Below are 16,135 nucleotides of genomic sequence, written 5' to 3'. Positions count from 1 at the left end.
AGAAGATCTTACGGAAATAAAAGAAACTCTTGATAAAATTAAAAAGATTCTTGGTACACACAATACTAGATTAGAAGAAGCCGAGGAAAGAATAAGCAAACTGGAAGGGTGCAGGCTTGAAAGTGAAAGTACAAAAGAAAGAATGGAGAAAAAAATCGAAAAATTTGAAATGGATCGCAAGGATATGATGGACAACATAAAGTGCACAAATATAAGAATCACTGGTGTTCCAGAAGAGGAAGGGAAGGGTAAAAGTCTTGGAAGAGTATTCAAAGAAATTGTTGGGGAAAACTTCCCAGCCCTTCTAAACAACATAAATGCACAAATCACAGACACCCAATGAACTCCAAACAGAATAAATCCAAATAAACCCACTCCGAGACATATTCTTATCAGACTGTCAAATGCTGAAAAGAAGGAGCAAGTTCTGAAAGCAGCAAGAGAGAAGCAATTCACCACATACAAGGGATACAACATAAGACTAAGCAGTGACCACTCAGCAGCCACCATGGAGGTGAGAAGGCAGTGGTATGACATATTTAAAATTCTGAAAGAGATAAACTGCCAACCAAAAATTCTCTATCCAGCAAAACTCTCCTTCAAATTTGAGGGAGAGCTTAAAATCTTCATAGACAAACAAATGTTGAAAGAATTTGCTAACAAAAGACCTGTGCCCTACAAGAGATAAAAGTAGCCCTACCAGCAGAGAAACAAAGAAATGAGAGAGAGGTATGGAGAAGGGTTCAGAACTAGAGAGGTTTAGTAAGGGTACGTTAAAGAAAATAAAGAGAGAGGGAAAAAATATATCTGACAAACAAAAACCAAAGGATAGGATGGCGGATTCAAGAAATTCCTTGACAGTAATAATGTTGAATGTGAATAGATTAAACTCTCCAATTAAAACATATACATTGGCAGAATGGATTAAAAAATAGGAACCATCAGTATGTTCCTTACAAGAGACTCATCTTAGACACAGAGAAACAAAGAAATTGAAAGTGATAGGATGGAAAAAAATACTCCATGCAATCTACAGCCAAAAGAAAGCAGGTGTAGCAATATTAATCTCAGATAAAAAAGACTTGAAATGCAAGGATGTTATAAGAGACAAAGAAGGTCACTATATACTAATAAAAGGGCCAATTCAACAAGAAGACATAACAATCATACATGTCTATGCACCCAATGAAGGTGCCCCAAAATATGTGAGACAAACATTGGCAAAACTTAAGGAGGCAATAGATGTTTCCACAATAATTATGGGAGACCTCAATACATCAATCTCTCCCAACAGATAGATCAACCAGACAGGGGACCAATAAGGAAACTGAAAACCTAAACAATCTGACAAATGAATTTGAATTAATAGATACATATAGAACATTACATCCCAAATCACCAAGATACACATTCTTCTCTAGTGCTCACAGAACTTTCTCCAGAATAGATCATATGCTGGGACATAAAACAAGCCTCAATAAATTTGAAAAGATTGAAATTATTCAAAGCACATTCTCTGACCACAATGGAATACAATTAGAAGTTAATAACCATCAGAGACTTAGAAAATTCACAAATATCTGGAGGTTAAACAACACATTCCAAAACAATCGGTGGGTTAAAGAAGAAATAGCAAGAGAAATTGCTAAATATATAAAAACGAATGAAAATGAGAACATATCAAAACTTATGGGATGCAACAAAGGCGGTATTGAGGGGGAATTTTATATCTCTAAATGCATACATTAAAAAGGAAGAAAGAGCTAAAATCAAAGAACTAATGGAACAACCGAAGAAGCTACAAAATGAACAGCAAACTAATCCTAAATCAAGTAGAAGAAAAGAAATAACAAGGATTAAAGCAGAAATAATTGACATAGAGAACAAAAAAAACAATAGAGAGAATAAATAACACCAAAATTTGTTCTTTGAGAAGACCAACAAGATTGACAAGCCCTTAGCTAGACTAACAAAATCAAAAAGAGAGGATACCCAAATAAACAAAATAATAAATGAGAGAGGCAACATTACTGTGGATCCCGAAGAAATTTAAGAAGTTACAAGAGGATACTATGAACAACTGTATGCCAACAAACTGGATAATGTAAAGGAAATGGATAATTTCCTGGAAACATATGAACAACCTAGACTGACCAGAGAAGAAATAGAAGACCTCAGCCAACCAATCACTAGCTAAGAGATCCAATCAGTCATCAAAAAGCTTCCCACAAATAAATGCCCAGGGCCAGATGACTTCACAGGGGAATTCTACCAAACTTTCCAAAAAGAACTGACACCAGTCTTACTTAAACTCTTTTAAAACACTGAAGAAAATGGAACACTACCTAACTCATTTTATGAAGCTAACATCACTCTAATACCAAAACCAGGTAAAGATGCTACAAGAAAGGAAACCTAGAGGCCAATTCCCTAATGAATATAGGTGCAAACATTCTCAACAAAATACTTGCAAATCGAATCCAAAGACATATTAAAAAAATCATACACCACGACCAAGTGGGATTCATCCCAGGCATGCAAAGATGGTTCAACATAAGAAAATCAATGTAATATAACACATTAACAAATCAAAAGGGAAAAATCAAATGGTCATCTCAATAGATGCTGAAAAAGCATTCAACAAAATCCAGCATACTTTTTTTTGATAAAAACACTTCAAAAGGTAGGAATTAAAGGAAACCTCCTCAATATGATAAAGGGCATATAGGAAAAACCCACAGCCAGCATAGTACTCAATGGTGAGAGACTGAAAGCCTTCCCTCTAAGATCAGGAATGAGACAAGGATGCCCTGCGGTCACCACTGTTATTCAACCTTGTACTAGTAGTGCTAGCCAGAGCAATCTGGCAAGACAAAGAAATAAAAGGCATCCAAATTGGAAAGGAAGAATTAAAAGTATCATTATTTGCAGAAGATATGATCTTATATCTGGAAAAACCTGAGAAATCACAGCTACTTGGGCTAATAAATTTAGCAAAGTAGCAGGATACAAAATTAATGCACATAAGTCAGTAATGTTCCTATACATTAGAAATGACCTAACTGAAGAGACACTCAAGAAAAAGATACCATTCTCAATAGCAACTAAAAAATCAAGTACCTAGGAATAAACTTAATGAAGGAGGTAAAAGACTTATATATAGAAAACTACATAACTTTACTAAAAGAAAAAGAAGGGGACCTAAAAAGACGGAAATATATTCCTTGTTCATGGATAGGAAGGCTAAATATCATTAAGATGTCAATTCCACCCAAATTCATCTACAGATTCAATGCAATTCCTATAAAAATTCCAACAACCTACTTTGCAGACTTGGAAAAGCTGGTTATCAATTTATTTGGAAGGGAAGATACCTCAAATTGCTGAATACATTCTAAAAAAGAAAAACAAAGTGGGAGGACTTACACTCTCTGACTTTGAAGCTTATTATAAAGCCACAGTAGTCAAAACAGCATAGTACTGGCACAAAGACAGACATATTGATCAATGGAATCAAACTGAAAATTCCAAGATAGCTCCCAGATCTATGGTTGACTGATCTTTGATAAGGCCCCCAAAACCACTGAAGTGGGACATAACAGTACTTTCAACAAATGGGGCTGGGAGAGCAGGATATCCATATCCAAAATGAGAGACCCCTACCTCACACCCTACACAAAAATTAACTCAAAATGGATTAAAGACCTTAATATAAGAGACAGTACCATAAAACTCCTAGAAGGTAATGTAGGGAAACATCTTCAAGACCTTGTATTGGGAGGTCACTTCCTAGACCTTACAGCCAAAGCACAAGCAACAAAAGAAAAACTAGATAAATGGGAACTCCTCGAGCTTAGAAGTTTCTGTACCTCAAAGGAATTTGTCAAAAAGGTGAACAGGCAGCCAACTCAATGCGAAAAAATATTTGGAAACCATGTATCTGACAAAAGACTGATATCTTGCATATACAAAGAAATCCTACAACTCAATGACAATAGTACAGATAGCCCAATTATAAAATGTGCAAAAGATATGAAAAGACAGTTCTCTGAAGAGGAAATACAAATGGCCAAAACACACAGGAAAAAAATGTTCAGCTCGACTAATTATTAGGGAGATGCAAATTAAGACCATCTGACACCAATTAGAATGGCTGCCATTAAACAAACAGGAAACTACAAATGCTGGAGAGGATGTTGAGAAATTGGAACTCATTCATTGTTGGTGGGACTATTCAATGGCACAGCCACTCTGGAAGACAGTCTGGCGGTTCCTTAGGAAACTAGATACAGAGTTACCCTTCGATCCATCAATTGCGCTTCCCAGCATATACTTGGAAGATCTGAAAGAAGTGACACAAACAGATATCTGCACACCGATGTTCAGAGCAGCAATATTCACAATTGCCAAGAGATGGAAACAACCCAAATACCCTTCAGCAGAAGAGTGGATAAACAAAATGTGGTATATTCACACGATGGAATACTACGCGGCAGTAAGAAGGAACGATGTCATGAAACATATGATAACATGGATGAAACTTGAAGATATAATGCTGAGCGAAATAAGCCAGGCACAAAAAGAGAAATATTGCATGTCATCACTAATGTGAACACTGCGAAAAATGTAAAATAAATAGTTTATATTGTAGAATATGAGACCTAGCGATAGACAGCAAATAGTGAAGAGGGAATGATAATCTAATAAGAACAGATAAGTTATGGAAGGTAAATTTAATGTTCTTGGAATGCTCAGGAATGACTATGGTTTGTTAATTTCTGGGAGGCATGGCAGGAACAAGTTCACAGAAATGCAATTATTTTAGGTTACTTGATTTTCTTATTCCTTTGTTGGGTTACAGTTTGTTTATTTTCTTGGGATAGGGTAGGAACATGTTGGAAGCAATGTAGTTATTTTAGGTTATCTGTTTTTTCTTATTCTTTTGTTTTGGTTTTGTTTGAATTTCTTTTTTAATTTTTGATAAAGTTAAAAAAACAATGAATGAGTATGAAAAAAAGTAAATGAATGATGGGGGAAGGAGGGGAATGGATGTTCTTTTTTATTCTAATTTTTATTTTATTGTTTGGAGTAACAAAAATGTTCAAAGATTGATTATGGTGATCAGTGCACAACTATGAAAACTGATTGTACACTTTGAAGGATTATATGTTATGTGAATATATCTCAATAAAAATGCATTTAAAAAAATGGTATTAAAGGTATTGGTGATCTGAGTAAGTTAATCAGAAGTAATGTTAACAATAACAAGAGATTTCCTAAAAATTCTAGAACTATTAAGAGAAAATAACCACAACCCATATATCAAAATATAAGAAGGAAAAAGTAATAATTAACTTTAAGCTAATTTTTAATTTAAACAATTAAGTTTTTTAAAAGTCGGTCCAAAATATAAATAAAAAATAAAGAATATGAGTTAACACAGAACTTTTTATAAGTCTTAAAGTAATTAACAGTAGAAAAATGGCAACTATACTGTAATCATTAATGTGCAAAATGGTATTCAAAAATGAACTGCTGAAATACAAATATTTCAGATGATTTTTAAAAATTATTTTAATTTGCCATTTAGTCTTCTCAATTAAAAAAAAGATCTATTGGGATCTTAGAAAGGAAAGATATGACAATGTAAATTTAGGGAAAATAATTCTATGAGAGCAGAAAAATTAATCTAAAAATATTAACATGTAATAAAAAATAAATGAAAAATAGAAAATAGGATAAACATTTAAACATACAGGTTTTACATATGATTTTTTAAAAATATAATATGGTCTTTATGAAAATTTATGTTGCTTGATTTGGTTTTATCAAAGAATTATGTACTGTATATTGTATGTGTGTATATTCACTTTTTTTACAATAAAAATGTAAATCAAAGATAACATAGGTATCAAAGTTGTTTAGCAAAATATTAAAATGCTTTGTTGCTTTCCTTGAATTACTTTATTGTTTTATGTATATGAAATATGACTCTGTCCTTCTCTACATATCACTCTCTAAGTATAACTTTAAATATCTCTGCCCTGAAAATTCAGATTCTTTCCCTTCTGACTTCGTTGAAGTAGAATCACAAGACTTTGCAAATTAGTACTTAAACTGACTACTGCTCAAATTTAAGACCTTTTCTCTGCTTCCTGGATTTCCATGGACAGATCTCATTTAGCACAGATCCATATCTGTGTCACAATACACATAAATTAAAAGCCAACAAGTTTTATGATTAGTGCTGCCCGTCACTAAAAACCTAACAACTCTGTAAAAATAATATCATAGATATTTAAAACTGAATTGTAAGACCTTAAAAAAGACTGAAGTATTAAATTAAAGATAAAATGAGAAAGTATGGTACCTGTCGACTAATGTTGGCAGGAGTGAATTGGTTAAGGATAGGTTGCAAGCCTGTTGCATCAGCAGCCGTTCGATAATCTAACCGATAATCCATAAAAACAGTAATTGGAGTAAGTTTGTCTCTAAATTCAGATTCATCCTAGAAATAAAAAAGCTTCAAATTAATTTCATTTTTACTTTTCTTTTTTTGGCTATTTAAAAATTAGCTCATATGTAGTCTTACATGATTTGCTCTGTGTTCAACATTTTGTTTCTAAGATTCACTCATGCTGTTGCATGTAGTTGAGGTTCATTAATTTTCACAGTTGCATAATATTTCATTATATAAACCACAATTTATCTCATCATCCTGTCAATGGTTAGTTAGACTGTTTGGGGATTTTTTGTTTCTATGTTTTGCTATCAAAAAAAAAAAGTTGTAATGATTTTTCTTATACTTGGTATCATGCCAAGTTTTAGTACTGTAAGATTATTTGCCAAAGTCTTCGTAACAATTCACACTCCCATTACTTTGCATCTTGACCAATTAATGGGTATTGGCAGAATTCTTTTGAATGTAAAATTGTATTTCTTTCTAGTCAAAATTTAAGTTTTTTGTTTTACTTCTTGTTTAAGTTATAAAGAGCTAATTTAATCAAAAGCTTTTTCTGTATTTAAGATAGTGCTATGGTGTTTCTTCTTTAATCTACCTCATGTAGTAAATTATATTTCTAGATTTTTAATGTTAACCTAGCTCTAGGATAAACTCAATTTGGTCTTATTTTATCTTTTTGTAATAAACTGCTAGGAATTAGTTTGCTTATATTTTGTGTAGTTATTTTACATCTCTGTCTTTCTGTAAGACTAGCATGAAATTCTCTTCTTGTATTATCTTTGACAGGTCTAGGTTTTAAGGTTAAACTAGCTTCAAAGAATGAATTAGAAATATTTCCTGTTTTTCTATTATTTGGAAGAGTTTGTTCAATATCGGAAGGTCTCGTTCTTGAAAGCCTGGAGATATTTGGGTCTGTGTTTCTTCGGTGTGAAGACTTTTAACTACCAATTCCATTTTTAAAATAATTACAGGATTATTCAAGTTTCCTATGTCTTCTTGTGGTCATTTCATTAACTTATATTTTTCTAAGAATTTGTTTTGTCTAAGTTTTCAAACTTATTGTTACAAGGTTATTAATAACATTCTGCTATTTTAATCTCTACCTTCCTTATCTGTAGTTACGTTCCTTTCAATCCCTAATTTTGTCACTTTTTTATTTTTTTCTTCTTAACCTTTCAAAAAGTTTATTATTTTGGTTTTGCCAATCTGCACTGTTTGTTTTTTAATTCATTAATTTCTGCTCTCACCTTTATTTTCTCCTTCCTTCTACTTTCTTTGTGCTTACTCTGTTGATTCTTTTTGAAGTATTTAAGTTGTACATTTAGCTCACTAATTTGCAGTCTCTGTGTTTTTTTTTAAAGGATTTAAGAGTATATACTTACCTTCACATTCTGCTTGTGACATCCCAAGCATTTTCATATATATTATTTTCAGTATTATTCAGTTATGAGTAAATTTCCATTATGATCTCTCTGACCCTTAAGTTATTTAAAAGTGGATTTCTTAAAACCCAGTTTGTTTTTATTATTTATTTCTAAAAATTCTTTCAATCAGAGACCATGTTCTATATGAAACCAAGTTTTTGAAATTTATATAGACTTCCTTTTGATATATACATGTTCAATTTTTATATTCTCTAATTATTGAGTGCAGGGTTCTATAAATGTCCATTAAATGTAACTTTTTATTTCTGTTGTTTCTTCTAAATCTTCACTGTTTTTGTCTTTTTAAAAATGCCATCCATTATTTAATTTATCTAAACATTTTACACATTTATATTCTGTAACTGATAATAGCAGTATCTCAAGCCTTTGCAGGTCTAAAAATCTGCTTATTGTTTCTTCTAGTGCTTTTTCCTCTTGGGTTTGGTGCTTGTTTTTATGTATTCATATTTGAATGAACTTAACCTGGGGAAATCATGGGCCCATAAAGGCTTTCTCCCTCCAGAGAGACCTTCTATTTGCTCTTGGATTCATGGTGCACCTCTGTCCCAGAAACATTTTAGTGTCATTCAAGTGTCTAGGATAAATGCAGGTGTCTCAGGTTCAGATTCCTGGCTTGCAGAAGTCCCCACATGCATCAAAATCCCAACACTGGTGGTCCACAATCAGCGCTCACTCTCCCCTAGCCTCCACTCCTTGCTAGCAACATTGACTTGCACATTTGCTTACAACTCACAATTCAGATTTAGCCACTGGAATTTTTTGGTGGATTGGTTATTTTTTGACCCTGAGGCTTTCCTTTACTTTCTTGAGAATTCAGCAATATTTTAAAAATATGTCTATCAGTAATTTATTCAATTTAAATTCTGTATTTAAATCTATTCAATTGAATAAATTATTCAATTTATTGTTGTGGAAAGGCTACTCAGAATATCTGCAAGGAGTAGAAGTCCATTACTTAGATTTGACACTAAAAACTGCAGTTTCCTCAAGTCTACTTTTCTGTTTTTCCTTTTAATATAACACTAAAAACTTTGCAGAAAGCAAAAACTTGGAGGAAAAAGAAAACAATTGATGACCACACAAAAAAAAGATAAAGAAGCAGAAACGTTATCTATTACCCGCAGATATGCTCTCAGTTCCTCACACTGCATCTGTCCTTCCCTTGAAATTGTCATGTTCTTGGAGTAACTTGGAGACCTGTTATGGAAAAACAGTGCCCGCCGAATTGCTCCCTTTTGCTTGAGTTTATCCAAAAGAAGCTCCACCTGGAAGTCTATACAAATCAAAGAATATATAGCCAACATATTCTTCACAGACAGCCATCTGACTTAGAATTCTAAGGTTTTATGTAAACAGAGATATTTGTTTCTGAAGGACTAATTTGCATCTAATAAAATATCTCATATACTATAGAGAAGTCAACAATGCATTCATTCTGAATAAATATTTAATAATTAATTTTAATCCAACTATCCCCAAAGGAATGTCATATATTAATTCCAGACAGCAGATAATAATGGTGGTAAAACTATCAGAGAGAACATTTTTTTAAAAATTTTAAGCCAAAAAGAAGCTCAGAACACAAAATATATGTGAATTAAGACCATCACTATCAATGCTACATTAAGACTCTTCTGACTGTAATTAAGAAATATTTATTAACACGCACCCACACCATTACATAAATATTATGATGAATGAACAATTTGCATTACTTGCAACTTCTGCTTCCAATGAAGCTACCACATCAAACTATCAGGTAAACATATCCCTTATGAAGCAAGTAACCAAATATATATATATATTTGTTTAATGGGCCAAGAATCATCTTAAAATGAATATGCAGCCAATAGTTTGAAGCATAGCTGTTAGGACTACTGTCTTCTAAGATTCAGCTCTTCTTGAAGCAGTTTCTTCAAAAGAGCTAATATAGACCTTTAAGACCAAGGTTTCTCTAAATGCTGAACTTTGTTCCAAATTTAAGTGAAAATCATGGTTTACTTTCTGTACCAGTTCAATGTATTATGTCCCCCAAAACGCCATTATCTTTGATGCAATCTTGTGTGGGCAGATATATTAGTGTTGATTAGATTTTGGAATTCTTTGAGTGCTTCCATGGAGATGCGACCCACCCAACTGTGGGTGATAACTCTGACTGGATAGTTACCATGGAGGTATGGCCCTGCCCATTCAGCATGGGCCTTGATTAGTTTACTGGAGCACTATATAAGCTTAGACTGAAAGAGTGAACTTGCTACAGCCAAGAGGGACACTTTGAAGAACGCACCGGAGCTGAGAGAGGAGCTGCAGATGAGAGACAGTTTGAAGATGGCCGTTGAAAACAGACATGCTCTGGAGAAGCTAAGAGAGGATAAATGCCCCAAGAGCAACTGAGAGTGACATTTTGAAGAGCTGTGGCCTAGAGAGGAACATCCTAGGAGAAAGTCATTTTGAAACCAGAACTATGGAGCAGACACCAGCCATGTGCCTTCCCAGCTAACAGAGGTTTCCGGATGCCACTGGCCATCCTCTAGTGAAGGTACTCGATTGTCGATGCATTACCTTGGACACTTTATGGCCTTAAGACTGTAACTGTGTAACCAAATAAACCCCCTTTTATAAAAGCCAGTCCATTTCTGGTGTTTTGCATTCCGGCAGCATTAGCAAACCAGAACACTTGCAATCCAATTAGGTTCTACCCAACCACACTGCCCTCCTTGATCTTTCTCAAGGAAATTAAGCATGCTCCTCTTTAAAGTGCAATTCCCCATGCACAAAATACTCTCTCAGACATCTGCTACCTCCCTCATTTCCTTCAGGTCTTCAATGAAAAGCTTATCTCCCCAAAGAGACCTTGACTGGCTACTTTCACAATAAACATACACCCAAATACTTTATTCCTCTTCCTTGGCTTTATTATTGCTCCTCAGCACTTGTCATTATCTACTATATCACCGATTCTTATTTCACTCCACCGTGCTCTCAGAGTTATATACACCACTTTTAGGATAGGAAGAGCAGATCTGGAGTTTTCCGTGTGGCTTAAATTTAGTGGTTAATACTCCTCTTTGTCCCACAGTTCCTGAACCACCTCTATGCCTGAGATTATTGGGGAAACACACAAAAAAACTTCTCAGCAGATCATCTGCTTATAAGCAACGACACTGATTTCCTCCAGAACTGCCCAACTTTCTGAAGGCTAAATGTTTACCACTCAGTGGACCATTCTGCTCACGTCAATAAATAAATGTATTGTTTCTGAATTGGCTTAAGAGTTTCCAAACCAGGAAAGTGATTGGGTTCTAATGTCTTTAAACATAAACATTCAAATAACAACAATTTAAATAACAAATCAAATATCCTAAAACAATTTTTTAAATTTTACATAATTTTAAAGTAAATTTTCAATAGTATAACTTACTAAGTTTCCTGGGGAGTGCTCCTTTGCCATTGGCCTTTAAGCAGAACCTGACATTAAAACTGTGAAAAATGAAAACTGTATGTAACTCCTGTAATCCAGCTTAGATATATTTTTAATACTACCCAAATCTCATGTTTCTAATCCATAATTTACATTGTGGAGCCTTACATCTTTCTTCATGGTTTAACATTATTCTTAAAACATGAAAATCTACCGCACAAGCTAGCTTATCCTTCAGCACCTTAAGCATATTACCTTTCATGGTACCTCAATAAGGAAAAAGAAGAAAAGGAAAAGAATGTTCTAACCTTCTCTAAATCTAAATGAGAGAAATGACAGAAATAATGTCTCATTTAATAAAAGGACCCACAGAAGGTTCCTTTAATAAGCAAACTCCACTAGAGGAGTATTTTTCACAATTTATGAACAGGTCATAAAATCAGTTAAACCAGTTGTATCCAGCATTTAAAAAATAAAATAAAATTGACTTAAGGTAAGTATCAAAGGTAAGTATGATTTCATGAAGCTTTTGTTTCAATTACATGTTTACTGGGTTCTGATTTTAAAAATGTATTTCTTAGTATATGCCATGGTCAAAAATGTTTGAAAACTATTTGGCTAATGCATTTTGAAGCCTTTGAATTATTAGCATAATTATAAGCCTATCATTAGCAATTTACAAATTGCAGGGTGAATGAAAGTAAGAAAGGATATAAAAGTTAAAGCCAAAATCTTGAAAACAATTCCTCTGCCAATTGCAAAATGAAGAGCAAACATTACTGAATTTTTAACATAATCCAATGGAATTACAAATTTTGAAAAATGATTTTAATAGCTACAATAATTCTAAGAAAAATCAGGAAAAATATTTTCTCACTAGCTCTCTTGAAGTAAAAATTTCCTAGCTTTCAATCATTCTAATCTTCATCTGTATGTTCATTCTCTCTGGTTTCTTCATGTAGCAAAGAACTTGAGCAGTATTTCCCAAAGTGGGGCACATAAGGTGATTTTAATAGTTTTGGGGTCAAGATTCTATTTTATTAGTTTTATGTTTATTTCTACACGTATCAGAAAATTCTGGTTTCTCCATTTTACTTTAAAATATTTTAAGAAAAAAAAGCAGGTAAATATAAAGGAAAAAAATCTTAAGATGATAAAAATATTGGTAGAATGGAAATACATCAAAAATCATGAAAGTAGCGTAAGAATGAGACACTTGACAAACCCTGGACTAGAGAAGAATTCAGGCACTGAACTTCTGAAAAAATATTAATATTTTTCTTTAGACACTAGTAAAGGGATAAGTAGAAGACAAATACATTTGCGCAAAACAATTTTTTTCATACCTAGCCATTCAGATATTACATCAGAAAAAGAAGAAATCTTTTAAAATTAAAATGCCCATGTACCTGTTTAAAATTAAATATAAATATGAATTTTGAGATCTTAGTTCCTTCTTTCTGAATATATTCATAAAGCACACATAATTTTTTAAAAATTAATTTTATATTAGTTTATAGATTTCTGGAGCCTTCTAAAATGACTGTCATCTATGACATGAACATAGAGTGTTAGCTACTTCAGGAATATTTTAGACCCCCTCTCTCATTTTCAATACTAATTTTCAGTTGTTTTTATGATCATTATACCAATAATTACAAGGATAACTATTATCAAGCAAATGCCCTTACCAGGAAACTTTGAGAGCTGTGCCAGGTAGTATGCAGGTTTTATTTTCTTGATTTAATATGCTCGGGTATACGTCAAGACCAGCATTTATGGTGACGACTGGTCTGGCCCTGGTTGAAAAGCAAAACAAAAAAAACGGAAAAAAGTTATTTAAAAAAATGTTAGATTGATCCGAGCATTTTTAGGACCATGTTAAGTGCATATACAGTGTAATGTCTATGAAAGCATTGTTTACAATAACATAGAACACAGAAATACCCCTATCCCACAGCATATACAAAAATTAACTCAAAATGGATAAAAGGCCTAAATAGAAGAAACAGAACCATAAAACTCCTAGAAGAAAATGTAGGGAATTATGTTCAGGACCTTGTGTTAGGCAATGTTTTCTAGACTTTACACCAAAAGCACAAGCAACAAAAGAGTATATAGATAAATGGGATCTTATCAAAATTTAAAACTTTGTGCATCCAAGGACTTCATCGTGAAAGTAAAATAACCTACAGAATAGGAGGAAATATCTGGAAACCACAAATCCAATAAGAGTTTAATATCCAGAATAGATTATAAAGAAATCCTATAACCCAACAATAAAAAGACAAACCACCCAATTATAAAAAAATGGGCAAAAGACTTCAAAAGACATTTTGCCAAAGAGGAAATACAAATGGCTAAAAAACACATGAAAAGATGCTCAACAACATTAGCTATTAGTGAAATGCATATCAAAACCACACTGAGATACCATTTCACATCCACTCCACTAGAATGGCTACTATTAAAAAAAACAACGATGCAAATCACTATTGTTGGAGAGGATATGGAGAAATAAGGACATTCATTCCTTGCTGGTAGGAATGTAAAATGGTACAGCTGCTGTGAAAGACAGTTTGGCGGTTCCTCAGAACGCTAAGTATAGAAATACCAAATGACACGGCAATCTCTCTAGTAGGTACATACCCAAAATTAATGAAAACAGGGGCTCAAACAGATATTTGCACACTTATGTCCATAGCAGCATTATTCACAATTGCCAAAAGATAGAAGCAACCCAAGTATCCATTAACTGATGAATAGATAAACAAAATGTGGTATATACATATAATGGAAATTCAGCATTAAAAAGGAATGAAGTTCTGATTCATCAACAACATGAATGAACCTTGAAGACATTATTAAGTAAAATAAGCCAGACACAAAAGGAAAAATATTGTATAATCTCACTGATATGATATAATTACAGTAAACAAACTCACAGAGTTAGAATCTGGAATACAGGTTACAGGCGCTGGGTTAGGGGTAGGGAATGGGAAGTTAATGCTTAAATTGTACAAAATTTCCATTTGGGTTGATTGTAAAGTTTTAGAAATGGATGGTGGTCATAACAGCACAACACTGTGAATATAATTAACACTAATAAATTATATATCTGAACGAAGTTAAAGGCGGAAATTTTAGATTGCATATATGTTATTAAAATAAAACTTAAAAAAGTAATCTTCCAAACCAGAAAAAAAGCAGAAAGGGGGACATTACTGGACAAATGAAAAAACTGGCATATGGACTATATGCTTTATATCAATGTTAAATTTCTTTAACTTGACAGGTGTACTTAAGGTGGTTAAATATTGAGTGTCCTTGTTCTCAGGAAATGTACCTGGAAGTTAAGTGTTAGAGGATCAACCTACTCTCAAATGTTTAGATAACAGACAAACAGACAGAAAGAATGATCTAATAAATGTCATAAAATGCCAGAAGTTGGTAAATCTAGGTAACGGGGTGAGGAGGTATATGTTCTATGTGTTGCTTTTGTATATTTTTGCAACTTTCCTACAAGTTTAAAGTTATTAAAACAAAACAAAACAAAACAGAAACAACCTGAATGTAATTTTCCAGGAGTTTGCTAATTTTAGCACCACAAGTCCTGCATCCCAGGAAACGCTTTAGTCTTGGACCAGGAAAGTTAGTCACCCCACCTGAATCCAGTCCATTAAAGCAGGATGGGTAAACAAAGTTGAGGGATATCTACCTAATGTAATATAATACAATGAGAGGCAAATGAGTGCTGTAAAGTCGTCTGTGATGATGCAGAATGATCTCTTAAGATATATCCAAAATATTATTTTAATAGGAGAGAAAAAAATACATAGTACAAAGGAAGTACACACACACTCACATACATGTGATTTTTTTTATTCAAAAAATATTCCTGGTAGAATATACAAATAAACTAGCAACTGGTGTGGGAAAAATATATATATTTTTATTAAAAACCCTTTTTATATTGTTTGCATTTTTACCATATGCAAGTATTACTTTATTAACAATTTTAAAAACTAACACAGTAGATTAAAATAAATAATAGCTTTCAAAAGTCTAGATGCACAGATTAAGAACCTGTACAAAAATATTGTAGGCTCAGGAAAGTACCCACATTGTCTCTTAAGTTGACCATTGCAAACTCTACTCTACAGCAACACCACCAATGCTAGTCTTCCTGCCACGTATAAATACAGCCCATATTAGTGTAAGCATCTTAAACTACTTCAGATGTCAGATGATATTCTAAAGCATGAAGAACTGATGAAATACAGAGAAAGAGAAATTGTATGAAGCTGAGAAATGAAGATATGTGAGTTTACACATATTTCTCTAATAAGAGTATCTATTTTGGGACTCATTACATATTTCCCTCATAGTCACAAAATACTGTGGCAAAAAACACCAACTTAACTTTTTGCCTCTTACAGGTAAATTTAAACTTAAACAATATTTAAAAAGAGATTTAAAACACAGGTGAACACCTTTGAACAATTTAAAGAACAAAGAGGGAAAATCCTGAATGCATCTCTATATTAAAAATCTATAGCGTTCTCTTCTTTGGGACCTCCTTGTATAAATACTACATGCCTGCAGGACATCTTGAATAGAAAGAACAAACAACTTTCATCATTATTTCATCAAGATTAAGCTGAAATTTTAACCCTGGTACTTAATTGTAAAACTTTAAAATAATTCAGAATATTCCTGTATTACATGATATGGAAACATCCTTACCTATATAAAACAGCTCGGTCCACACCAAAAGCTCCCACAATTAAATCTTAAGAGAGTGCA

At 33.1% G+C, this 16,135-nt stretch overlaps 1 protein-coding gene across 2 annotated transcripts in view; it reads right to left on the bottom strand.

The window, feature by feature from the left end:
- The window catches only part of ITGAV (integrin subunit alpha V), a 115,826-nt gene that overhangs the window by 22,389 nt on the left and 77,302 nt on the right, over positions 1–16,135 (bottom strand). For both annotated transcript variants that reach the window (XM_037849112.1, XM_037849110.1), the window contains exons 14-18: positions 16,076–16,121; positions 13,021–13,128; positions 11,330–11,388; positions 9,027–9,181; positions 6,371–6,508 (exon numbers count right to left, since the gene is read on the bottom strand). In XM_037849112.1, coding sequence (XP_037705040.1) covers positions 6,371–6,508; positions 9,027–9,181; positions 11,330–11,388; positions 13,021–13,128; positions 16,076–16,121 — 506 coding nt within the window. The remainder of the gene's footprint in view (positions 1–6,370; positions 6,509–9,026; positions 9,182–11,329; positions 11,389–13,020; positions 13,129–16,075; positions 16,122–16,135) is intronic.

The sequence above is a fragment of the Choloepus didactylus genome, chromosome 9 (assembly GCF_015220235.1).
Source record: "Choloepus didactylus isolate mChoDid1 chromosome 9, mChoDid1.pri, whole genome shotgun sequence".
Classification (NCBI taxonomy): Eukaryota; Metazoa; Chordata; class Mammalia; order Pilosa; family Megalonychidae; genus Choloepus; species Choloepus didactylus.
This window is presented reverse-complemented; position numbering and strand designations above follow the sequence as displayed.